At 39.3% G+C, this 26789-nt stretch overlaps 1 protein-coding gene across 4 annotated transcripts in view; it reads left to right on the plus strand.

Annotated features, from left to right (window-relative positions):
* EGF (epidermal growth factor) overlaps nt 1–20036 on the plus strand; it is a 58969-nt gene extending 38933 nt beyond the window's left edge. Inside the window, exons 16-25 of one of the 4 annotated variants that reach the window (XM_058838696.1) lie at nt 305–454; nt 915–1064; nt 1702–1818; nt 2907–3038; nt 4963–5082; nt 7040–7190; nt 9742–9912; nt 12644–12746; nt 15689–15791; nt 17228–20036. In XM_058838696.1, coding sequence (XP_058694679.1) covers nt 305–454; nt 915–1064; nt 1702–1818; nt 2907–3038; nt 4963–5082; nt 7040–7190; nt 9742–9912; nt 12644–12746; nt 15689–15791; nt 17228–17451 — 1421 coding nt within the window. In that variant the 3' untranslated portion in view covers nt 17452–20036. Of the gene's footprint in view, nt 1–304; nt 455–914; nt 1065–1701; nt 1819–2906; nt 3039–4962; nt 5083–7039; nt 7191–9664; nt 9913–12643; nt 12747–15688; nt 15792–17227 lie in introns of those variants that run through there. The other 3 variants (XM_058838697.1, XM_058838698.1, XM_058838699.1) reach the window with 3 other exon arrangements.
* Nucleotides 20037–26789: the final 6753 nt, after the last annotated feature.

Consider the following 26789-nt stretch of genomic DNA (forward strand, 5'->3'; position numbering starts at 1 on the left):
ATCACAGGTTCCTTATGTCCTTGAAATATTAGGACTCTAAATATTAAAGGAGAAACAATAAAGGAAATAAAATAAAAAAATGTGGTACATGCATTAGATACAGAGTACATTAATCTCTTTTACTGACAGAGGCTAGCTGATAATATCTATGCTTTACTATGTGCATTTGTTGTTATATAAAAAAAAATAAAATCCTAGTTTTTGTCAGTCCTTACTCTTTTTCCAACTGCTTCAACTCTGCATGTCTAAACAGAGATGTTGACTGAAGAAACAACTTGTTAATTTTCCTGTTTTTCTTCATTAGGGGCAAATCCTTGCCTTTATGAGAATGGAGGCTGTGATCAGATCTGTGAAAACAGTTTTGGAATTGTCCACTGCAAGTGCTATCCAGGATTTGGAAAAGCTCAAGATGGAAAATCCTGTCGTGCTTTGGATTCTTCCAACACAACAGAAGGTACAGTCCTCCAGTTCCCAAAAAGATCCCCCTCAAACCCTTGAGGATCCTGACAGGTAGCACTGGAAAAATTCACCTTGCTCTAACATAAGGAATGTTATGTTTCTCTGAAGAATGAAAATGCTGGAATGTTTGTTCTTGGTACAACAAGACAACAGACATGTCATCTGACCACTGTCATTTTTCCCTTGGCATTTTAGCAGTGAAAAAGGTGTGTGCAATGCTGACAAGTATTGTGAGCAACGAGTCACATTTCTTCTATTTTGTATTTGAGAAAACTCACCCGTGAGTGCTTTTAGGAATAATTTGATGTCAGAAACAGCTTAGTCTGGGAGGATAGTGATGTTTATTTTAAAAGGAAACTGCCATGGTTATTGGAAAGTAGACAAGTATTTGAAAATCAGAAGGCTGTTTCACTAGATTTAAATAGTCCATGTCACTTTTTTGTTGTCTTTTTCAGGAAGTGTCTCTGTGCACAAGGAGTTAATGCCAATGCCACCACCACCACAGACTGTGCTCCAGAGCAGGTGGAGCACTCGGATTTTTAAGGATGCAGACAGTGGGGAAAAGAAGAAAATGATTTTTTTTATGGCTGAAATCATGGTATCAGGTAGAGTCTGATGTTTATCTTCCTTATGCCTACTCTGAGGCTCTGAACAGGTTTATAGAGCAGAAAGACGTCGTATACCTTAAAGAAAGAAAGGTTCATTGTTGAAACTGGTGGTATTCAGGCTCTTAACCTTCTAACAAGAATTTGGGTCTGTGAAATTATTCCAGGTAGGAATGTTTTTTTTTGTTTGTGTCTATATTCCTTGGCTATATCAACAAAGTTTTATAATATTATCCTGGTCTAGAGAACAAACATTTCTAATTTGTAACACTTGAAAAGTCTCTCCCTTAGGTTTTTAAGTATATTGCATTCCTCTAAAAAAAGTTAAAATAAACCCACTGAATTCTACATATCTTTGGTGACACTAGATCATTAAGTTTTGCAATAAGTTTTGAATAAAATATTCAGAAACCCTGATACTAAATGACATGTCAACTCCATCTAGACAAAGAGAACCGCTGCAGTGATTGTGTTGGCTGGTCGTTATTAATCCTGGAGAGCTAAGTTTCAAACTTTGACTGTATGTTTTGGTTTTCTTAGCTGTTTGTTTTTCTGTAATATAGATATACACTACCTCCTTTGATATTTCCAAATCCATCTAGTGTTTTTTTGTTTGTTTGTTTTGCTTGTGCTATAGATGAAGATGACTGCACTGCACTAGAATGTTATGTCAATGCAGAGTGTGTTTTGCTGGAAGACGGTGCTATGTGCCAGTGTTTGAAAGGATTTACCAGGAAGGGGAAATCATGCTATGGTAATAAAAAACATTATTATAACTTTTGAAAAATTTTAGATGAAGGGGGAGGAAGAAAATCTATCCCCTTTCACATTGGCAGCTCTGTTGTGTGAGGCGTCAGAGAAAGGTCAGTAGTATGAAAGGGATGATGAGCAGAGAGCATGTGAGATGAAATGGCTAATTATCACATGCCTTTTTTTCCCCCTCTAGCCATGAGTGTTAATATTAATCTTCTTAATATTAACAAGCAAAACCAGGGATAATAGAAGTATAATGTATTTATTTGTAACAATTGACTAATTATAAAAGCTCAGTCCATAGACATGATAGTTAATGTATAATTTAGACATAAGGGATCTCTTCAAAATTAGTATTCCTGATGTAATGTTTATATGAAAGTGATGCTTTAGTTTCTTTCTAGCACTAGAAAAAGACTCTAACAGCCATGCAAAACATTACTCAGGGTGGTCTTTAAGCTTCTGGACTTGTTTGCAACATAAATGGAAGAACTGTTTTGCTCTCACAAAGATCAAGAGAGGAAAGTGATAGGAACAGGAAAAAGAATACCATTTGGTGGCTAAGCATGAAGACTCAGCAGAATTTTTGTTACTATGGAAAGGGAAAAAAAATTGTAAGCTGAAATGGACATACATTTTTTTCACCATAGTACTTTTTCTTTTTTTAAGCCTATGAGTGACTTTCTGATGATGGAGGAACATTGTGTGATTGTCACAGAGTTGTTCTTTCATAAAAAAAAAGTTTCTAAATGCTCTTAGCGGTCTTTTCCAACTTAATGGATTCTATGGTTCTATAACATAAATCAATTTTTGAATCAGATCATTTCCTCTGACCAGGTTTTTTAAGCAAATGATATCTGTGATCTCCAGTTGGTAGTACTTGGTTGACTCCCTTGGATTTTAGAACACCTCCATCAAACTTCATACCAAAAAAGACCACAAAGTCCTTCTCTTCCCATTTGCTTCACATGTGCTTTAAAAACCAGGTGTCAGCACGGTCTGAGGGAGATCCATGGTGGATTATTCAGTTTATTGGTTGATGTGGTGTTTTCCTGACGTGAGTGTCCTGTCCCTTGTTTTGTCCCACAGACGTTGACGAGTGCGCTGTGCGCATGGACCGCTGCAATCGAAGCGTGTCGGACTGTATCAATACGGAAGGGGGCTACGTCTGTAAATGCCTGGAAGGCTACACTGGAGATGGAGTCCATTGCTACGGTATGGGCATGTGTCAGGATTCTGCTCTGTCTGGAAGGCATTTCTGCCTTTGTTATTCCTTCCTCCCTGTTTGAAGTGTGGTAACCTCAGCAACTGATCAATATGCAACGCCTGTAGTTGTCAGTGAATATCTCCTTTCAGTGTTTGCACTCTTTTTAGTGGCTGTAGAAGGAGAGTGAGGAAGAGTGAAGGGGAGGAGGGAAGTGGAGGTGAAGCAGTAGAGCTTTATTGGAAATCGTTGCCATGAATATAAACGAAAGCAGGTATTGAGTGTGTCATAATACTCATCAAATAATGCCAGGTCTGTTTAATAGGCATGAGGTTCAAGGTGTGACACTGACAACTTGAGTACATTTAGAGTCTTGTTAATAATCAGACCCACTGATTTTCCCATCCAGCTCTAATGCCAGGTCTTTAGTTCATTCCCTACGTCTCTTAAATTCTTAATCCATTTTAGTGGTAAATATGAACAGGAAGCTTTTTCTTTCCAGTATTTGACTAGCACACAGTTTGTTCAGAGCTTTATGAGAGTCTCGCCTTCTCTTTTGTCCTTTTCTTTTCCTTTTTTCCTTTATAGCCTAATTCAAAGCCCATTAAGTTTGAACCAATTCTTACGTAATCTTTACTGGACTTGGTTCTTCAATGCTGATTAGGGTGACTGAAAGATTAAGAACAGTATCATTATTATGGGTAGAGAGTGGAAAGTATGAGAGGCAGAAGAATCAAGAAGGCCTTTTGCCTGTCAGAGACAGAGCTTATGTCTTTGGAGGTGTTTGGAAGTGCACACAGAAGTGACAGGGTCCTCTGGCTGACCCAGAAAAACCTAGAAGGCAAGTCCTCAAGCAGCCCTTACAGTCTTACCTACCACTAAACTGTGGTATAGTTGTTCAGGATGTAGTACCTTCCACTGTGATTGAAAACCAGTCCATTATCTTCCTGAAGTCTTTAAGAGCAGAAAATAGATTCTCAGCATTTTATAAAAGATGCAGTAGTACTAAGGTGTAAACATAACTGAAACTAATTTTGTGTTCAATGACTTAACATATACTATGAAAACCAGAAACTGGTAAGTGATTTTGTGCTTCAGTTGTGAGTGCCTGCATGCATGCACAGTGTCCAGGAATGTGATGGTATGTCCAGTGATAACACACAATGAGTTAATTTTGTGTTGGTGAAATGACATTTCTTAAAATAAAATGCTGCAGCCATTTTGTTCCCCCCCCTTCGCTGTGCTATGTGAACCAAAGGTTTCACCTCTGAGGGGAGTGCTTCAGCACTCAGCAATGTGCAGGTGCAGGCTGGCAGAGGCTGCTGCCCTGGGCTTTGCAGAGAAGGGGTGGAGGCAGGAGGAGGGAGTACAGCAGAATGAGGGTGAGAGATGTATACAAACCTAACATGGCCTCTGAGCCTGGACACGCTTGTAGTCAGGGAGCCTCTTCACAGTCACTCAAAGCCTCACTCATTGAAGTGTTCACACAAACTGAATTAAACCAGGGGGTTTCTAGACACTTTTCTTCTGCCTAAACTCTTTGTTAGGCTGAACTAGGTGGGTAGTACAGGGGTGGGCAGCTCCCCACTCAACCCCTTCTGCTGTGTTAATGCAGGAATGCCAACAGGCTGCAAACTATGACTGGGAATGCCAGGAGAATACATCTGGTACAAATAAGTCTCCAGCTCTGCTGTACTTGTTACATTTTATGGGGAAGCCCTTTCCTCCTCCCCATGGAGAGTTTCCTCAGCGTGCTCTTGCTAGAGAAAGTATGCTGGTTGCTTTTCCAAAGGTTTTCCATGAAGGCGTATTTGCAGAGGGAGAGGTCTCTCTCCAGTGCTTTTCCCCACTGCCTGGGTACTGCAGTGCTGCAACTGCTGCCCTTTTAGCTGATGCTCTGAGGCATTTCATTCTTCTAACTGCAGATTCTTTGGGTGACAGATATTGATGAGTGCAAGACGGGGTCCCACACCTGTGGAGAGAACATGACCTGCACAAATACGGAAGGAAACTTCACTTGCTCGTGTGCTGATCATGCTTCTGGGACTGGCATTGGTTGCAGTGAGTAAACTGAGTGAGCAAAGAAAACTAAATGGCCCTAAATTAAGAGCTGTGTCCTTGGATAAATTGTTACACCTGGAAAGGAAAGGATCTCTGTATAGTCATACCCTGACCAGCTTGTGGATCCATTTAGCATTGCCTTTAGGAGGCTGTTGTGTGGTGGACTAAGGAGAACAGATCCGAGTTTAGTTGGGAAATATTTACATTAAGGTTCAATGTAAATTCTTACTATCTAAATGTAACAACAGATCTATCAAATGTTTTTTACACTCAACAGCAGAAGTAAATGCTCCTTGGAAGTAACATTTTTTGAGGGTAATTTCAGTCTGTGCCATTTTTCAAACTCCCTGTGTGTTCTGTTACTCTGCCAAAGGCTAGCACAGGAAATGCACGATTTAAGTGCCATTTGATTCTTCAGTATAAGCTTGTCTTTCAGTTCCAGTCACTGATTGTTCAAAAGGGCTCTGAAACTACTTAGAAAATCTGATTACCAATTTACTGAAGGGAGCTGCTAAAGGTGCAGCACTAGCAACTATCTGACCCTCATTTTAGTGCCTCAATGTGATAGCAGCATTCTCTGAAAATGGATGACTCATTCTTTTACTCTGTGTCAGCCCTCTTGGTCAGGATGAATTTTGCTCCAGATTGAGTGACTTTCTGATGATGGAGGAACATTGTGTGATTGTCACAGAGTTGTTTCTTCAGAAAAACAAGGAAATTATGGCTTTCTTAAATAGAACACCTATCAAGATTCCCACTCCCATTTCAGTCACTTAATCTTGCAGTAGTTTCAGGTGTCACTCAGGAAATGATGATTTTAAATGATGCATGACTTGGAAGTAATGTTTCCTAGGTCCCTCATCTGTCAGTCTGATCCCATGTCTTTATAGATGTTAACACACTGTTTTAGTTCTTTACCTAATAAGCTCTTTTAGCAAGATGAAATTTTCTTTGCTGAATGCACGCACACCTGGGGTTCACTATAATCACTCATCCCTTTCCATTCAGGCTCTTTGCCATGACAGTTCTCCTGCAAATGAAATTTTAAAACCCAAATGTCATTGAAGGTCATGTTGCAATAAAACTGGTGTGAGTCACAGAACTGACCCCATAATTGTATGAGAATGATTAGGCGTGTCTCTGCTAATCCATACTGCTGGAAATTCTTTGCCATGGAGCTGTTTTTTTCTGACCTGTAGATTTGTTGAAGCATCAAAATAGGCATGAAAAAGCCCCTTTTCTGTAAGGGCACATCTGCACTGTGGTCATGCTGTGCAGAGACATTACTGCTATCTTTAAAACTAGCTAGTTTGGATAGGTGTGTAGGTGGCAGTATGTGTGATTCAGAGCAGGCTGCAGAAGCCTTTGGCAGAACCATAGGGCTCCCTGCTCCCCCAGTGATGCTGTTACCTGTACCTGAGCTAGCCTGAAACAACAGAAAATGTGATCTGCCATCACACAGAGATGCAATGAACTGGATGGCAGCAGAGTAGAAACAATCTGCTTAAGAATTGTTGCTTGTGAAAGCTTCTGGGTCTGAGATCCAAGTTCATGAAACACAGTCACCCTTCACCTCTACCTCTCACTCTGGTAATTTATATATTTACCATATGCCAAAGCTGCATAAGATGCAAAAATCATTTCAGAGTAAGCACCTAGACAGTTGGTGCAGTTTTTCTTCAGAGCTGGGATCACTCATTTAAAGACACAGAACTCAGTCAATCACTGTAGGTCTTCTACTGTAAATCTAAAATTAAGCATATTTAGTAATTTGATCAAAATTACTGCTTGCCTAAATTTGATAACAACATAAGAAAACAGGTAAAACGCAAGTAATTAATAGAAATAGGATATTTTTACCCAGTGGAATACCTTGAAATTCTGGAACTTTTTTGTAAGATTATGTTACCAATGAGGCCAGAAGTTTGAGATGTCCTTGTAAAACACTCTGTTTCAGAATCTACTGTTCCCCCAACTGCTGTCAGCAAGGAATACACCACAAACGCTGTGCAAGGTGACACTGTAGGATGTCCTCCTTCCTACGAGTCATACTGCCTCCATGGTGGAGTGTGCAATTATGTTTCTGATCTACAAGACTATGCCTGCACGTAAGTACAGAAATTTATATTTTCTCTGCTGAAGAACAGCACCCTTGGAATGCTACCCCCAGTTAACTGCAGACAGGGAAGAGTTTGTCCATGAATGATCTGCTCATCACCCACGTCACTCATTAACATTCAAATCTTCTCCTTCCTGTAAGTGATCAGTGTAATTTTCAGGGCAACTCCATTCACACACATTGCAATTAATAGTAGGATTGGATTTGTTCCCTAAGCACTTGATTTTTTACTTTGGAAATGGGAGGTAAGCTGTTAAATGACTTGAAAGAGGCGCTTGCTCTCTCTCCTGTACATGTCCTGCTGTCCCTGTTGGCCTTGCTGTTCATGTGTAGCCTTCACTGGGATGGAAGAGGACACCTCAGTCTTGTCTTCTCTGCCTGGGGCCAGGGAGCAATCTTCTAGTGTCAGCATCTTCCATTACAGAAGGGCAGAAAAGGATAGGGTATAATTGCCTTCTTAAAAACAGGGAGAGTTGCGATTAGACCTCAAAATTGAGGCCTACTTCCCCTGTCAGTATTTTTAACCCTGTCTATATTTTTTTGAAGCATAATTCTGGGTTCCCCAAATGCAGGTACTGATGAAAGCAAGGAGAATCTCATCTCTCCAGAAGTCAGCCTTGATTTGGTCAATGTGACAGCCTAGCCCCATGGGGTAGTCACTTCTTCCAAACATTTAGTTCTGGCATTGAAGTGTATAACCTGATTATATTTGAAGCTGTACGCAGAATCTCTCTTCAAAATCAAGCATAAAATCTTTACAATGGGACAAATCCAATGCCTGCCTCCTTCCCTGGGGTCACAGACCTGTACAAAGGATGCTGGATGCTGTTCCAGGGCAGGAAAATCTCTCTCTGTGTCTCAGGATTCCCTATTTTGAAATATGAGTGGTATCCCCTGCCTACAGATCTCTGTACCTGTAAGAATATGAAAGGAATGTGTCTCATGTACGTATATGGGAATGAAGTAGATGCTTTGTGCTGTGGATTTCTTGAGCTCAGCAAAGTCCTTGGACAAAGACTGACAGACTCTGGAGACACTCATAGTCATCTCTGGTACTTGTTTTGAATTTTTCATGTAACTTTTAGAAGCATAGTTAACTATGTTCACTCCAGAAGTTTCTTGTCTTGAAATTGAAGAGTCTAAACCTGCAGAACTTTCAAATTGGATCACATTTTTTTTCCTCTTATTTATTAGGTGTCAGTGCATAATGAGAATTCAATTGTACATATTTTTCAGTTTTGGAAGTGGAAGCAGTTAAAAAATTTAAGAGGAGTCCTGCTTTAGCCATGCTGTTGGAGTTTGTGTGTGGGGGTTGCTGGATTCTGTCCCCTATGAATCCTCACTAGATGGCAGCATTCATTCATGTAGGCTCTGATTTATTAACTACCAAAGGGAAAGAACAGAAAATGTTATGCAGCAAAAATCAAATACCTAGTATGATTTGTATTCTAATTAATAAAAGATCTTACACTAGAAAGTAGATCTGCCTGCATGTTTGAAATTCATTGTAATTTAACATTTAAAAATGATAATTTTTTCTGCCTTCCAGCAGACATGCATTCTAAATTGCAAGAGTGAGAGTGCTTGTGCCTGACTTAGTAATTGATATAATGTCTTCATGACATTAGGTAAAAACTGCTTCAGGTCAAATCCTGCTTCTTTTTCTCATTTGACTAGCTCTTGGACTTGAGTAAAATTAGACCAATTAGAATTGTGATGAGTTGAGCCTATGTTGCTGAGGGATTGTTATGAATGGAATAGACTTTAAATTTTTTCCATTTATTATTTAAGTGTCTTGCCTTGCATAGTAAAACTAGGCTGGGATTATTTCTTTGATGCATTTCTCACTTTCTAGTAATTTTGATTTGGAGGTTCCATGCATTGATAGGAAGTTTCTGTGTTGAGTTTTACAATGGTAAAACCAAACATATAAACAAAATCTGCCAACAGAAGAAACTTATATTAAAAGTAAGTTTTGAAGATATTTCTAAACTTTATGCATGGGTTTTTAAAAACACTTTAATTCATCTTTAATTTTAAAATAAAGTTTCAGATTAAAATTGCATTATTATAGTCAAGTCACTCTGAAAATATGAGTCAGTCCTGTACTGCCTAATTTAAAGAAGGGAAAGCTTGCTGCTGAAAGAAGTTAAACAGAAAATCCTAGGGAAACACTAATCACACAGCAGGATTTACAGGATTTAAGAATTTTTTTTTCCTACTTTTTGCCCATAGGAATCTGGTAATGGCAACCTCTCTGTATAATTCTATAGGCGATCCAATACCAGTAAAAAACAAATTTTCTTTAAAAAAAAAAAAAGAAAAATACTTTTTAATACTGGATTCTACAGGTTTTGACACCAAATTTTAAATAGAATATAAATATATATATATATAAATAGAAATATAATTTGAAATAATTTCGTCTTCCCCACTGCTAAACTCAACCAGATGTTTTTGCAGCGGTGCCCAGCGGTGAAGCGGCGGGGCGGGGCTGTGCCCTGCCCTCGGCTGCAGCGTGTGCCCTCTTTCCTTGGCAGCTGTGTGACGGGATTCGTGGGGGAGCGCTGCCAGTTCAGCGACCTGGAGTGGTGGGAGCAGCGGCTGAGCGCCGGGCGGGCCAAGGCGCGGAGCATCGCCATCTCCGCCGGTGCCGCCGTGCTGGCCCTGCTGCTGCTGCTGCTGGCTGTCCTGGCTGCCTACTGCCGCAGGTACTGCTGCCACACACGGGCTGGGCTGCTGCTGCTGCTCCTCCTGCTGCTGCTGCTTTCACACTGTGCTTGCGAACGCGAGCTGCTCCTCAGCTGCTGCAGCTCCTGTTCTTTGGCTTGCCAGTAACTGGAGGTGTGAATGGTACGGGAAGTTCTGCCGTGTCCCTTGCCCGCAGAATTCACGCCGCTGTTAGTGAGCCAAAACACGTGGAGGGAAGAAAGAACAGGCCTTGTCATTAAAACGTGCCATTGACTTCTTCCTGGGTTTCTCTTCGCAGCTCTAGGTGTCTGAAACCGTCATGGTAGTAGGGGTTGGCTCTTCTCTGCCAGCTATTCAATGAGATGGCTTTTGTTTCCCATTCAGTGTAGAATTCCACCTGAAAATTTCTTTGCCGTTGAGAAAAGCAGCCCGCTAACCTTCCCAAGGCAAACGTAGGGAGTGATGCTTCCAGCAGTGAACGTGGAGACAGTTTTCCTGGCAGTAGAGAGAGTAAAATGGGGGAAGTGAGTCTAAGCACATCTGTTGTAAAAGTACTCCCTGGCGTTTTCCATGGCTGTAATGAATTGCGCAGATTCGGGATTCTTCTTGTGGCAAAAAGAATTCCAACGGTCACTATTTAAGAACCCAGTCTGATGTGAAATTAAATGTCATCGGTGTCCCTTAGACTGGAAAGTATTAACCATTTAAGCTAGAGTCTTTTGGCCATGACCTTAGCAGACAGCTGTTCTCAGAGGCTGATTTAAATGCTGGATTTTTGTTTGTGGTTTAGGTCAATTTTAAAATTAGACTCTCCTAGACATAAGAAGTTAAATATGCATGCTAATATTTTTCATTCTTATTTTATGGTTCTTTGTATATTTAGTCCATAAAAGTAGGGAAGCTGCAGCATTTCTTATTTTCTATTAATTAGTGATAAGGACCCAGAATTAAAGCTAAGTGCAGCCTGTTTTTTTCAAATAACCTGGGATTCAGAATCTGATCAGTGGATATATAAAGAACAGAAAAATTATGAGATTCTTTTATTTCTCATATATTTTGTATGTTCTCTAATGAAAAATGGAATATGATTTGTTTGAAAGTATGATAGCATTAAATTTCTTCCCTTCCTCTTTTTCTCCCAGATTTATGTTTATTTCTTGCCAAATGCTTTTGATCAATATAGCTATTCACCACAACAACAGGTTTTCAATTACACACTTGACTGAATTTGAACTGCAACAATTACTAGTATAACTAGATAAAAATTAAACCACTGATCTAAAATCCTTATTTAACTGGAGTCTGGGAACCAGTATTGGGGTTGAAATTGCTACACCACTTTTTCAGATAATCTACCGTATTTCAAAATGTACAGATTAAGTCTCTAATAGTCCTGTTCCTTCCCCTGCAAAATGGAGATGCCTATCTCCTTTTAATTGAAGGAAATGAAGCTGGAGGTCTGCACCTGCCTATTAGAAAATGTGGGAACTGAAGGCCAAGCGTGCTGAAGTATTGTGTTGGTTTGTTCAATGACTGCTGTCTGCTGAAGAGCACTGTGTCATTCTTAATGTTGGATTTATGCAGTCTGACTGTATAGCATGCCCAGTTTCTTACCTTCCTTGGGAAGCAAGGAAACAACTCTTTTCCACAAAAAAACCCCAAACCTGAATTGTAGATTCAACACCAACAACTCCTTCACCTCAACTGGCCAAGGCCACACACACAAAGCAAAATTAATTTACATTGTCTTTTCATGAAGGAAGCAATATATAGTAATTATGCTGTGTGGCCTTTCACAGTCAGTATATAAAAGCTATATAGAAATAAAAGACAAGTTCCTAAATAAAAAGCAAATTCCTATTTTCTTTGGTAAATATCTGCAAAATTTTATTTAAAATAGATCAAGCAAAAAGATGTTATAACTTCTGACTTCCACAATTTGGAGGCAATAACATTAATTTTGTTAGCTGATGCTTAGAAGGGCAAAAATGTAAAGTGAATAAAGATGTACTGATCTGGATCTCAAGAGAAGTAAAATAAAATGTTTTATTTGGGCCTATACCACTTTACAAGTGATTTCTGTTTAACTGCAAAAATAAGTCTTTGAATTTATAGAACTAGCCTTTTATAGCTGATTATTCATACCTTTTCCTGCTCCAGACTGTACTCCTACCTTATTTTCCCCTAAAGCCAATTCTGTGGCTCATGAAGATGTTATTTCTAAGCTTTTTGAGACTTTCAGTTTGTTTATTTCATAGGAACTTCTGAAACTGTTGCTTTGCATAAATGATGCAGATGAATACAGAAGTGACTTTCATAATTGTAGCTGCCAATAGTGTACAGAAATACAATCAGATTTTTATTTCTGAGTTTCACCCACACTCTTCATTGCATTGTCTGAAAGAAAATTTATAAGATAAAATATTATAAATAGAATAATGTAAGAAAATTGAAGGGTCTAATTAAAATTATGTAGCCTATTGTTCTTTCTATTGAATGACCCTTTACAGATGGCACATTGGAACAAGCATTTCTGTGCTTCTCACCGACTTATTTTTCTGACAAGCTGTTTGTTTTAACCACTGTGTGGTAATGGGTAGCAATGCACAAATATAGCAATGAATAGCAATACACAGTGAGAGAAAACAAAATATACGTACTTCTGTGAATACTCACAGGATAACATGTGAAAAAACAGCATCTGTTCCTCTCAGAGCAAAATAACTTGCCTCAGCTTTTGTTCTGTTGCAGAAGTCAGAATTTGTATAAGAAGAATCTCTGTGCAGAAGCGATAAGAGCCGCCAGCAGCCGCGCTGACAATGAGAGCATAACACCTACTGGCAACAAGTCTCTGGTAACTACGTTAATGTGGAGTGGAGAGGGAACCAGGAAGGATCAAAGGAGTGTTAGGGATCCACTTGAGATTATTCATCAAATAATTCACATCTTAAATACATTAAATAACTGCTAGAGTCATCAAGTGCTTTGCTGTGAACCCTAGTTCATCTTACCTCATTGTTATCCCTCAAAGTTCACAGCTGCCTGGATGTATTGCAACCATTAGCCAGTGTTATTGTTAGCTTTGAACACAACAGTTGGGGAACTGTGTTCTAAATTGAGGAAATGGCAATGTGATGACATGGCATATCACACAGTTATTTTCACAGGAAAGTATGCCCTCTGTAAAAAAAGCCTTCTTGGAAGCCAAGTATTGTGTGTGCTACATGAGATGTTGAACTCTATTTTGAGGCTTGATGAAATTAAATGTCTTGTATTAGAAGCTGCTGCCTTGTAAAGAAAAACAACCAGGATTTTATCAGGCAGCTTGGTAGGATATATAAAGTTCCAATTTTACACTGGTGTAGGTAAGAATGTTGATGTGGTCTGGTTGTACAGGCCTGTGGCTGTTGTCATTTTTGCTGTCATTTAGCCCTATAAAATCTGGTTTAAGGACCTGATTCTGACTGGCATTAGACTAACATTACACTGCTGGAACTTGAAGTTGTCAAGTGACATAAGTGGCATCTGTGGCTACCTCTGTGCTCAGTCTGAGACTCTTAGAATGGCCTCCAAATGATTTAGTGAGAGTGTCTGGCAGGATTTGTGGGTGGGTAGCCACTGACATATGTTGGTAGTACTGAATGGACTTGACCCTGCTATGGCACATTGTTCCTCAGCTGGTCAACTGCATAACCTTATGCATGTTTTATTATCAGCACCTTTCCTTCAGGTATTGGACAGCAAATGAGCTGAATCATGGCAATGCCATGATTTGCCCACAGCAGAGGTAAAATCCACAGTATGCAAAATACCTGAGGTAGAGAAAAGCAGAAACATTTGTTGGGACTGAGAACAGTTCCCTGCCTGGGAGCAGTGCTCTAGGAGGCCTGCAGCCCATCAGCTCTGTCCCCACCTTCTGTTGACCCTGCAGTTAATGCTGGTCACCAGTGACATTTTTGCTGAATGTAAGGTAACTAAACAGCAATGTTCAATGTTCAATGTTCAATGAATCAACAGAAACAAATCGAGCTTTTACGTCTATTATACATTTCTGTTACATTTCACTATGCACCAGGAGGTACTCAATACATTAATAAAGTAATTTATTGCAGTGGCTTGTTGCACACTGGAAGAGGAATTCACTGACCCTTTGCTAATTACTGGTGCTTACTCAGTAATGGATTGCTGTGGTTTCATGCATGTGATTTTCTCTGTGCTGATGTAGCCATTGATCGTTAAGTTCACCAGGGCTTCATGCATGCATGCACTCAGGTTAGAATATCTGGAGTTGCCAAAAAGCTGTGGGAAGTTGTCCATTTGTACTATTCACTTCAAGTAGGTTATTGGAGAGCTTTATGTAAAAAAAAATAAAAAAAAATGTTATACTACATCAGGGAGAGAAAACTATAGCTGCTCAACTTCTAAGACTTTTGGGTACTATTGATCTACACAACATTAATGATCTTAAAAAAGGACTTTATATTGGGGCTGTATCTTGTGTATACACAAGATACAGTTACTTGTACAGTAATGGTAAGGAGCTCATGAATTCCACTCATTTGGTAGTCCTCACTGCCACTGCTCATTTGTGAGGCTGATGAGAGAGAGTGCAAAGGCTTGCTTGTTCTTGCCTGTCTAGGTTAATGTAGAGGATAACAAGGCTTTGTGCTATCACACACATCAAAAGTTAGGTATCATGATACTGAAACTACACCTACAAATTGTCCAAGCATCACTCACTTTTCCCTTCTTTTCTGCCAGGTGACGGTGCAATTAGCTGAGGGTGTAATTAGCTGAGGGTATGCCTGCATTATTTTTTGACATTCATATTAGAGTTCCATAAGCCAGGCCCCAGTTAGTCCTACTGATATGTATAGCTTGGTAAACTCCTGCATGTGCCTGGATTTTGATGCTATTCTGAGACTTTTCATTTTGATTCGCACAGTCAGATATATTTTGCAGAACTATGTGTAGCTGAATCTCCACCGGGAGTCGGTCATATGTGGGTTAGCAGCTGTAAGAGCACACATTTTACATAAATTAACTGATGCCTAAATAGGTGCACCTGCTGCACATGTATTCTATCCACATAAATCCACCAGTTATCCAGCTGGACCCCTGAATCTGTCAATCCTTTTGCTGGAACATCTTATTGACAGATGTTTTCTCTTCAGCGTTTCTGCTCTGTAAACCTCCCCCCTTTACTGGTTTTTCATCTTTCCCTCTGTACAATTTCATCATAGTGCTTCACATTGCTTTCTTCTACCCCTGTTTTTTCTGTTTTCCCCCTGGTCCTTTCAGCATGTTCCCCCAGAGGGTCTCATCTTCTGACTTGCACTGTCACTGTGGTGTGATGGAATTGCATCCTGCAGGAGATGCTGAGAGCCAGGAAGGGAGGCTTTCTTCCTTCCCTGTGTTTGACACAGGTTTCTGCTGTCTGCATTCCTGCAGATATCTTTAGTACTTTAAAAATGGCCCTCAGTAAAATGGAGAGGGTTGATTTTCATGAACTTTTGTCCTTGCCATTGGAAATGTTGATTTGCAAGGCAAGAGAGTTGGTAGTTCTTAGCTAGACTGAGACTGTGCACTTTCCAAAGAAGGACTGGGACAATCATCAACTCAAATGTTTAATTACCTGCAGGGGAAGGGTCATCCCAGAAGCCAGGATGACCTTTTTCCCTGTTCTGTGGTTGGTGTATGTGGCCCTTTTAGTTTGCCTCTTGGGTTTCAGAAAACCAATTCATTTTTTATTAATTTGGGCTCTCCATATTTTGTGCATATTGTATGTATTTGCAGTTTGCGGTTTTTAAGGAGGGTAACAGTTCTCTGGAGAGTAAAGCAGTTGATCTAATTGAGTGTGAGACAGCAGATCCTCATCCTGCCTGTCCTTCAGAATCTGGTGAGTAGGATGTCCTTTATTAGATCTGCCTTCACCTTGTACCAGCAGGAGCAGTGGCTGCTAGAGGAGACAGAGAAATCCAGGTTTTATTTCTGGCAGAACCCATGTTTGTATTGATATGACGAGAACATTCATCCCTTCATTTTGCATATTGGTTATGAGAAACCACACTACAACAGTGCTTTCACACAGAACAAGCCAGAGGTTTCTTGTGATAGAATAATATCAGATGTTTGCATTAAAATAGACCTTCAGAGCTTTGCAAGTGAAGTTATGCCCATCATACTGTTGGGGAATGGATATCCATGGAACAGAACACTTTGACAGTCCTTATTCGTTCAGGCAAGATAACTGGAAAGGTGTGAGGAGTCCAGGTTTCACCCCATGCCAGCAACTGCAGTTCTGCTTTTTGTGTTAAACAAAGTGTTTGACTGCTTTGGGAGTGTTTGGTGCTGAAACAAAGATGAGATGAATAGAGGAGATGCGCCTCTTGTCACTGGTCCAAAGGCAGCAGGTGGCACAGAAGCACAGAACAGGCTTCCATGACCCTCAAATTACCAGCTGAACCACTCCTTCTAGGTGGCAACTGGATCTCAATTGCTCAGATGGTGAGAATTGATGGAGAAAGACTAACACCCTTAGACATTTGTTTTATTTACCATGTAAATAAATGAAAAAAAAGTAAATACATTCCTAAATGCAGAAGTTATTAGAGAAACCAGTTTGCCTCAGCCACTTAGAAATATGCAAATACAAACGTTTGAGGATACAAACATCCAGGCTTCTTGCAAGATTTTCAGAATTGCCAGTCCTTAGACATACATTGAGCAGTCACTTTATTCATCAGTAGAAAATGTACCTCACATTTACTTAGAAGCAATGATATTGGGAACATGTGTAGAACCTTGCTATCCAGCAAAGGAAGACTGATGTTTCCCATTAGGAGACTTTATTTTCATTTACAGCTTTATCAGATGCAGGTATTGGAACAGAAATTTCCCATGATAGGTGTCTGATTTTTTCCTGAAAATTTTAGCAGAAGATATTCCACTCTCTTAGACAACAAGATCAGTAAATAATCTGGTAATTTTTTTAACATGTCAAAGAGAGTTCTTATGCCATTCCAGTGAATGATCTTTTGACTTTGAAGCAGAGACTTTAATTTTGACAGGCAGGTAGTTTTGGCATGCCTTTCTCTGTTATGTATTAAAAGAGAAAACCATGAATCTAGCCTAGGACAAGTAATTTCTTAAAATCTGAAGCAAGTTCTTGACTTTACCCGGTTTTTTGTTCTTTTGTCATGCTTTGGTATTGAACCTGATTCTGTGCATTCTTTCATAGCTTTCTTCTCTCAAAGCTGCCACTACATTTCTTTTACCTTAGTTGCTGTGAATATTTTCACATGGCTTTCAGTAATACATATCCGTTTTCTCCAGAGGAAGAGCAGCCTGTAACATATGACAAAGCAGCTGAGACTTGTGCAGAAGAGGAGAAAGAACAAGGCCACCAAAAGGAAGGTCCTGTTGGTGAGAAATTGCATCAATCCACGGGAGCAGCGAAGGGCTCTTCCCAGGCTCCCTGGAGCATCCATCCCAATCCTCTGCCTGAAAGGGAGCCTTGCAATCTTGCCCCAGCCAGCTTGCTGATGCAGCCAGACTAGAAGCACTCTGTGTTTGAATGGGAAAAGGAGGAAGTCAGCAAAGGATGGGAACTCACAAACACTGAAGCAACACTCATTTTTTTCATTAAAATCTGCTTTAGAAAAAACCTGCCATTATTCAGAACAAAACAGAGAAATCCTTGCCACTCCTTTCCTGTCATCTCTGCTTGGAAGAATTACTGTGAGGAACTGTTGGCAATGAGTGCTCTATAAGTATCACTGCTGCTTCATTAACTTCATTAACTGCCTGCTAAAAGGTCACTGGGAAGAAGATAGCCAAGTGGGTGATTTATTAGTGATAAGGATTTTCTAAGGGAAGCTTGTTGCAAGTAGTGATCTTTCCACACACAGAATCTAGAAACTGCCTAGAAAGTGGGACACAAGGACAGCTGCAGAGAAACACGAATGGAGGAGAAAAATTAGTTCAAAATGGATCTTACTATTAAAATACTTTTAATGGACCCTATATGCCTCTTCCCAGTGCTGCTGACAGACCAGTGTAACTTGGATTTCACCTGAGATATTCTTGTGTCTAGCAAGCACCAAATCTTTGCATTTCTCAGGTTTTGTGTACTGGAGGATGATTTGCAGGCATGTGTTATTAATGATGGGCAGCATTTGAGGGGAAAAGTGATTAATTCATTTTTTTCCCCCAATCTGCACTGGTCCTCCAGAGCATAACAGGATTACTTGTGGGCTGAGGAAGTATCTGCTTTCAGCCCTGTGGAGAGGCATGTGCTGGAGCTGTCCTTGTCTTACAGAGGTGTGCCTGGTGCCAGACCTGGTCCATTATATAAGACTGAGTGTGATGACAGAAGTCCAGCCAATTGCTGTTCCAAAAGAACAGGATGAGTGGGACAAAACCACAAAAAAAGCCACCTTGGTTTGGACTGATTTCCACTCAACTGATTTGTGCTGCCTGTTAAATCTGAGGGAACAACTGGAAAACTGAACCAATTTTTCTTGTAACTGGATTTCTAACACCTCTCAGGTTGTTTACTCTCTTGTAAAGCTCTGCTGTATGCAGAGATGAGGTCAGCTGTTTATCATGAGATTAACTCTGCTGGTGAGAGCATGGTGCTGATTACACCAAGGGTATGGGTTCAATCCCTGTATGGGCCTTCCACTTCAGAGTTGAACTTGATGCTCCTCATGGGTCCCTTCCAACTCAGAACATTCTGTCATATCAAGTGATTTTCACCAACTTGTCTTGACTTCCTAAGGCCATTTTCAGAACGTTTTGGAAGATACCTGGACATCAACTAAATTACTAATAATGATTTTATTATTTGTAGGGGATCTCTCAGTCCTCTGATTTTGAAGCCTGCTATTGTAACCTTTAAACTCTGCTACAGTGCCCACCACTAATGTTCCTTGTAATTCTTAAGATGGATAATAGCGGCAAATGTTACTAATTTCTGTGTTTACTAGTCTGCTTTTCTGAGTTCTTTTTGAATCCTGCCAGAAAGGTATGGAATGTTGTCGCTGTTTTTTTGTTTTGTTTTTTACCAGCTCTGTAGGCCAATATGGGAAAGAGTATTGAAAGGCTCTTACCTCTTATCCAAAATAGTCCCACACTGGAGTAACTTTGGGAAATCAGTTTTGTTTTATGTCGGTGAAACTGTAAGAACACTGAGTCCAAGTTGTAGGAGTTACAAAAATCGTAATGCTGGTTTTGTAGAGGGTTGTGACTTATTTAACTTCTAAAGTGATTTTTGCTGGTGGTTTTGAATTGTTGAGTCTGTTTTCTAACCACATCAGTTCTGGATTCAGAATAAACTTATAAAATACACATTTCCAGAGCTTAGTTGGAGCTATTATCAGTGAAGACTCATTCTCTTGTGTGAATGGTAACAAGGGTACTTCCACAGAAAGAGAAACAGCTGAGATGTGTTGGCATCCTAAACTGTTCAAGAGCAGGCAACAACTGTGTTGAATCATTAGGATTTGGTAGATTTGATTTTAAGTTTGATATTGTTTAATTTCACTGACATTGTTCAAAGCATCTAGTTGGGACTGCCTGGTCTTTCAGTTACTGATCTTCTGTATTGTAATGTGAAGAGGGTCCAGGTCAAAAGCCCCCGGATCCAAAAAGTATTTTGTTCCCATGAGAGCTACACAGTAAAAAGACTTTGATCCCTGTACTTTGAGTTTCTCTGGTAAAGTAGGTTTGTGTGCTTAAAATGCAAGTGTTGTGTCGAATGACAGTCAACATTGCATTGGAAGTTTCCCCAGTCAAAAGAAATAAAGATTTGTAACCTTGAATCTTGACTGAATAAAGATGTTTCAGACTCCTTAAAAATTAGTTTGCTATTCTGTCCTGGGGTTTTTTTGTTTACCTTGCTTTCCTTCCAAGGATCTAATTTTAAATTTGATAGTGTTCTTTACAGAATAAGATAGGGAAACCAAGCTGATTTGTTTTTGTAATTAAAGTGTTTGGAGTTTTAAATAATTCCTAAACTCAGCTCTAAACTCAAAATAATATTTAGTGTAAAAACTTGAAATGATATTTCAATACAAATATAATATATTTGCTTTATTTGTATGTTTATAAAGTTATTGATTTATAAAATAAAATTTAAAAAAAGACAAAAATCCTTGGTGTCTCTCTTGTTTTAAGAGAAGAGAGTGCACAATTCTGGTTTCAGTTGCCCCATGTCAGGTAAGTTGAAAGCTCCACTGGTTTCATACAGCCCTACAGTCTATAATGTGTTGGTGCAGGATGTGCAGGTATCACAGGTTTCTCATTCTCTGCCCAGAGAATCTTTATTAATGAGGATTATCTGCTGCAGCTCTCACGTTGATCCCACCTTGAATATGGTAAGTTTTCATTTTTATTTTATTTATATCATCCCATAAACCAATAAAATCCATATAATCTTTTTTTTTTTTTTTTTTTTTTGCTTACATTTTAAGGGACTCTTAGGAATGCTGATACTTATTAATCAGGAAATATTATCCATGGCTTGAGAATATGTTTTCAAATTGGTTTCCAATATGTTCTTTTCAGGCTTTACATGCAGGTCAGTTAAAGTAAAATAGTTGAATTCTGGAGGTTGCTCAGCTTCTTTTGCTAAACTTTCTTCATCAAAAGTGCTTCTTTAAATTATTAGAATTTCTGTGTATGTAACAAACTTAATATTGGTCTTAAATCCTACAGGTATACTCTGACTTTTAAAAATGAAATTACCCTGTGCTATATTAAGCTGTAAAAGTGAAATTTAGAAATATATTGGGAGAAAAGCTTGACAAGTCCAAAGTGAAAAAACCTCGAGCCATTTTAAAGAACAAAGAGACTTTGTTTAGTTCAGGAAATCTTTATTGAAATTACCATTTCAATCCTCTAAAGCTATATTTTCATTGTAAGCAAGTGAGGAATGATACATGCTCATTCATAAGGGACACAGAAGATGCAATGGCTCCTAGTCATAGAACTGCATGACACATCTACTTTTACATCCCTTTTTCAGTCACTTGCAGCTTTAAGGAGGTTTGTCTGTTCAGGCAAAAAAAATTTCATCTTGCTGATCTCTTTCAGAATAAAATCCTTCCCCCTACCAGAAAAAAAGAAAAAAAAAAATTCTATGGAAAAAATGAAAAGTTATTCAGAATGGGAATAATTAGGGGAAGTCTATGCCTTCTCAATATATATCATGTTTTTGTCATATTGAGAGTAATTTTATCTCATGTTATTTCAGGGTGATGCCTACAGAGTCCCGTTAGTCTTCAGGACACACTTGGTGTTATTGCTTCACTCCCTGATAACTGGTCATCTTTATCTCTGTGCATGTGAAAAGGAAAGATGTTAGTGGCATGAAAAGCCTCCCCCAGAGCCCAGGAATGCACCCCAAACACAATCTGTGAGGTTGATAGCCTAATTTGGCTTATGTTTCTCTGATCTTTTATTGAGACTTCTGTTTAGTGCCAGTTTTGATGTGGACCAGAACCAGCTAACTTTGTGAAGACCATTCATCATGGGATTAACTTTCAGGCACTCACTCCTCAGTACTGAGGTGGACTAGGTTCAGACCCATGAAAAACCTTAGTCCCTTCTAACCAGATCCTTAATATCCTGCAACTCCAAGATTTTGGAACTTGGCTTTTGAGGCAACTGCTGAAATAATCATGTATAAAGATGCAGAAGTCCTTTTGTAGCGGCTCTGTGACCACTGTCACCTCTTCCTCCTCAAGGCTGACACTTTTAGGTGTTACAACCAAAACGTCTTCTCCTACTTTCTCTTTGGAGAAGATGGTTGTGGCTCTTCCATTCTATTAAGTGTAAGCTGAAGCTAGCCCAAAGCCTAGAAGGAATATCTATGCTGCGTAGATCAAGACCCTGTAGTCTGGCAGCTGTCTGTTTTCCAGGTAAGAAGTTAGGGTATCATCACCAAGAATAATTTTAAGAACATCTGAGTCCTAGAACTGATTTTGCTAGCGCTCACTGCTGTGTGACACTGTTAGCTTTCCAAGTATCCAGTTTTATACCACACACATTGCCAGAGCTTCATTTCACAAATAGTCTTGTCTGTGTTGCCCCTAATCTGTCCCTATCAGCCTGACCCTCACTGTATACTCATTGTGGTTTTGGGACCCTGTCTGACAGCCAGTTTGCAGTCCATGTTGCAATATTGACTTCACCCGTGTGGTCTTTATCCCAACCAATTTGGACTGGCTATAAAAGAAAGTCAAAAGATGCCACGTAAGGGAATTACTCACTTTTATGTGAGCAGATACTGGAAACAGAACAGCTGGAACCCTGGTCCAGTGATAAGTTCCCTAGGTATTAGTAGGATGCAAAAAAATGAAAAGAATACTTAATAATTTTTAAAATAATTTGCTGCTCTGGGAACTCTATCGAGTAAAGACAACAAGTTTTACGAGCTACATTCAGTCTACAAAACAGTATGCACACCCAAATGGGCATGATCTTTGTAACTGCTAATTGCACAAAATAATACATTTGATTGTGATGTAATAAATTGAAAGAATGCACAGCTGATATTTCACGAGTCCATTAACAGTAGTTAATCATAACGCAGTAAAAGTAGTGGAAGTGTGCTATGTATAAATTCATAATTTATTCACTGAAGAAAGAAATAGAAATATTTACACCAAGATTATAATGACCATTCTACTGTTTACTTCTTCACAAAAGAAAGTTGGACCCAGTTCTGTGCAGCCTTTGTTCAGTGTGTATGCCTGTAAGTAACTTTAGAAGAAGAAACATGTATTTTAAATGGCTCTTGAAAGACAACCATTTAAAAAAAAATCAATAAACTAATACAGCCAGATGCTGAACATCTCACTGGAGACTAAAATAACTAATAACTATGGAAGATTCAAGGATCCCTACAGCATTTGTATGAAATAATAATAATAAAGTTCAAACATTTCCGCTGACCTTAGTGTTGCTCATTAAGGCTTTTAGCAGAGACCTGGATACAGTTGCATTTAAGCGAGGTGTTTGGAATTAAAATACAGATAAAAGGAAAAAGGTTAATCCAGGTCAAGGGAACAGACCAAAACTGGGATTGCATAAGATTATAGTATCTTTCCTCATTTCTCCAATGGTCAGCAGCAGTTAGTTTTAAGTAACACTCTGCAAAATCTCTTAAATGAGCACCTAAACATGGTATTAACTGTCCTTTTTTTGGGAGTTGTCAGTATCTTTAATCACTGTACAATGGTTTTTTACCTCTAAGAGAGTTTTGTTGGCCTGAACGCAGAAATGTGCTGAACACTACCTTCAGCAGACAGAAATATATAACAAAGCACCCCCTATTGCTTATTATATGTTGCAATCCTAGTAGTTCTTTTCTTTTTTCTCATACCAAATAATCTGTATGAATTGCAGGAAGTACATCAAAACACACTCTGAGCCCACTTTAGTAATAGAGAGGCAACCTTGACCCCAGAGCTGAACACTACCAAACGCTGAGGCAGCTGGATCTGGATCTTGCCTTGGGGCTGAACATAAAGATAAACCAAACCTAAAGTCTTTGTCCAGACAGTGGTTCACTGCTCTTCTTCTGCATCCCATATAATGTTCCCTCAAAATGCGAATCCAGGGCTGTGTGGCTGAGGACACTGCTACCTTAGAGAGTGGCTGTGAGCAGTCAGGAGCTCTTGGTTCTGTTCCTCGCTCCACTGCTCACGGGATGACATCAGGCAAACAACTCAGCAGGTCCTTGCAAGCTTCCTCTCCATGAGAAGAAAAAAAGTCATGGGAGGAGAGAGAGAGAAAGAGAGGGGAGGGATAGGGGGAGGGAGGGAGAGGAAGCAGGCAAGAATTGTTGCCTATATTGTAATAGCTTTTGGTATGATACGGGTTTCTTTTAATCTTCAGAAGAAATTCCAACAGAAGAGCTACTCTTATAAACAAAGCTAACATTCAAATCAGTGGACTTGGAATCAAGCTGATTGAGATTTATATTTCTTTCTTCTCCAGGGACAGACTAAAACCTGTTCAAAGGGGATGCAGCTTTGGCAATGTTGTGTTGACACATTTTACATCAGATTTGAGTCTTACCCCTTCTCACACTATTTTGTGCAAAGAGCGAGTACTGTATACCCTAACCTACTCAATATTTTATTTTTAAATTATCTTAATTAATCTCTCTTTATAAAAACTCTTCAATACCAGCCCTTTGTTTAGAACCTCAGAGTCCAACTGAAATCTTAAAACTGTGCTAAACTGTAGTGTAGAGGTGAATTCACCCTCTGCTCGTGTATGTAACAATAAGCAGATCCAGATCTAAGATTTCAGAAATGCTTTACAGAGCAGAAGTCCTGAAGCCCTGCACGAGCAGCTTCAACAGCAAAGCACAGGTATGTTTGCCTCAGCGTGTGCTTTAGGACAAGGGGAGCATCAGAAGCATTTGGATGTGTTGGAGATGAGAAGACCTCGCACCAGTAACACAAGGCACGTGCTGTGAAGTCTGGTTCAGGAGAATCTTCAGTCAGAGGTCCCAGCCAAAGCCAAGTGTGTCAGCCGGGGTATGTGCAAGCCTGTGAACCACCCAGCTTGCTCCAAGCAAAGGAGGGAAGGGTGGCTGGTCCTTTAAAGAGTTGGACAAATGACAACTGACTCGTTTTGAAGTCTTAGGAAAGAATGTGTGCTAGAGTGCACTAATACTGGCAAACAACAGAAGAGAAACGGATATGGCCAAAAGTTGGCAGATCTTCTCTTGGAATGTAAAGGAGGTGGTGGGGGGAAGCCAAGAATTAAAAAGGCTAGGTGTTATTCTTTCCACATGTGTTTATAGAAAAAGGATAGATTTCACATTTCACCTTTTTCCAGTTTAATGTGTATTTTTTCTTCTGGTTTGTTTTTTTTTACTTTTTTCTCACCGCCTATTGTTCTGTTACAGGTCATTCAGACTTACATTTACATGGCTTAGTAACTCGGGTGGTATTCCTCTGCTTCCCACCTGCAAAATCAAAGGGTCATACTTGGTACACCACAAAGTATTTGCATTTGTCCTGCATGCTGTGCATAGGTTACAGGCATCTGTAGTCTGCTTCCTCAGAAACATTAAAGTCAAACAAATGCCCACAAGGACTGGAAACAACTGGCAGTGACTGATAGGTTCTGAATCTCCTCATCAAAAAAATTAAATAGGAGTTTCTTTATTGTGCAAATGCTTTTGAAGAGACAGAGGGGATGAAGAAACAGTAGTTAAAGGCAGTGGTTAATCAGAACAGCCTTTCCTGAGACAGAGCTAGATCGTATCTCATGTGATATAAATTAATGTAAACTCTTCTTTACAGGTCTCTCCTGTTATCTCCATTTGTGAAACAACCATTTCTAGTACAATGCTTAAAGGCTCTTTTGCATGTTTGTGTGTTTCTATCTTTACATTACCACACTGTGAGTTAGTTTAAATATGTAACTTAATATGTTCTGTCCTATCAGATGAAAGGGGCAGTGAATTGCTTCAGTGTTTCAGATGTTAGATGAAAATAGCATTCAAATTCTGCTGCCCTGAGCAGTATGATGCGTATTTCTTTAAAACTCTGAGAGGTAAATACGATTTACCTTCTTGGCTGCTGGATTGAGAAGTGATAATGAGCTTGAGGTAGCATCTCCTGCTTGATAAACACCTATAATCAATGTTGTAAAAATGGAGAGGCTGGTTAATTCTCTGCAAAATTTCCAGTCACAGCTCCAGTCCTGAAGCCTGTGAGATGTTCAGGGGGGTTTTGCAGGGTTTTTTTTGGCCCCCTTCAGGCTTTTCTGAAAAGCTTTTTCTCACAGAACTTTACAGATCACAAGAATTTGGCTAAGCTTCAGAGAAGAGTTCTGCGAATATGTAGCATCACAGCTGAAAGGAACCTTTGAAGGTTCAACTACACTTAGATTTATTTTCTTGGGAAGAGTTTTGGGGCCCAATTTTTAATCAAACTTGTAACTGACAGCATAACTTAGCTCTAGAGCATAGAAAACCTCAAGAACAAGGTCTGAAATGAATGAGAGTGTACAAGATACATTGTGGAACACTTACAAAACCCCCATAAATGAAAATCCATTTATTCACTAGAAAAGCTGGTCAATTGAAATTATTAAATGGTGCAGTCAAAACTCTTTGTCCAACATTAGTTCCACCTCTGCCTTTATTTTCTTTCTGTCTATGGATTTTTAATTCACTCATGAACAAAATTATTTAGAATATATTTGCATTTCAAAAAGATTATTTTGGTTCTCAATCCTGATTGTGTTTTATTGGCAAAATCCCTAATGAGGTTTTAGAGAAAGGAAGCATTAAATTAATTTAAACAGAATCTTAAAAAGTAATAAACCATTTTCAGATAGAACTTAGATTTGAAAGTTGACTTCAAATGTGCTTGCCTCGCAACATTAACACATTGTGTAGACTATTAGCAGCGATACTCTGTGTGGTCTTTTTGTCCTGCTTTACTACCACTGTTCAAGCTGCTCTATCAGAAAGACCTAGAAAACAGAAATGTCCCTGATAATGTCATTTAATTCCAAACCCTTATGCCTGTTGTGCTTATCTTTCAGTAGGGACAGTGAGACTTTTAAAGAACCTGTTCATATCTGAGTTGCAGAAATTAAACACAGTGAGTTTAAGAAAGGTTGGAGTTCCAGCTAGAACAGTGAATTTCCTGACTTCTGATTAAAACCAGATGCTCAGTACTGTTATAACATAGAGTTTTATGGGTGAGTACAGAAATATTTTGTTTCATAAATGTGTGCTTTACAACAAACCTAATGGGAATTGTAAAGTAGTACCTCACAATATCAATGTTTAAATGTCCCCGCGTAGCATATTGAAACAATCGCAGTTCTTTGCTCATGACACAGCTGAGGTGCAAAT

The sequence above is a fragment of the Poecile atricapillus genome, chromosome 4 (genome assembly GCF_030490865.1).
Source record: "Poecile atricapillus isolate bPoeAtr1 chromosome 4, bPoeAtr1.hap1, whole genome shotgun sequence".
NCBI lineage: Eukaryota > Metazoa > Chordata > Aves > Passeriformes > Paridae > Poecile > Poecile atricapillus.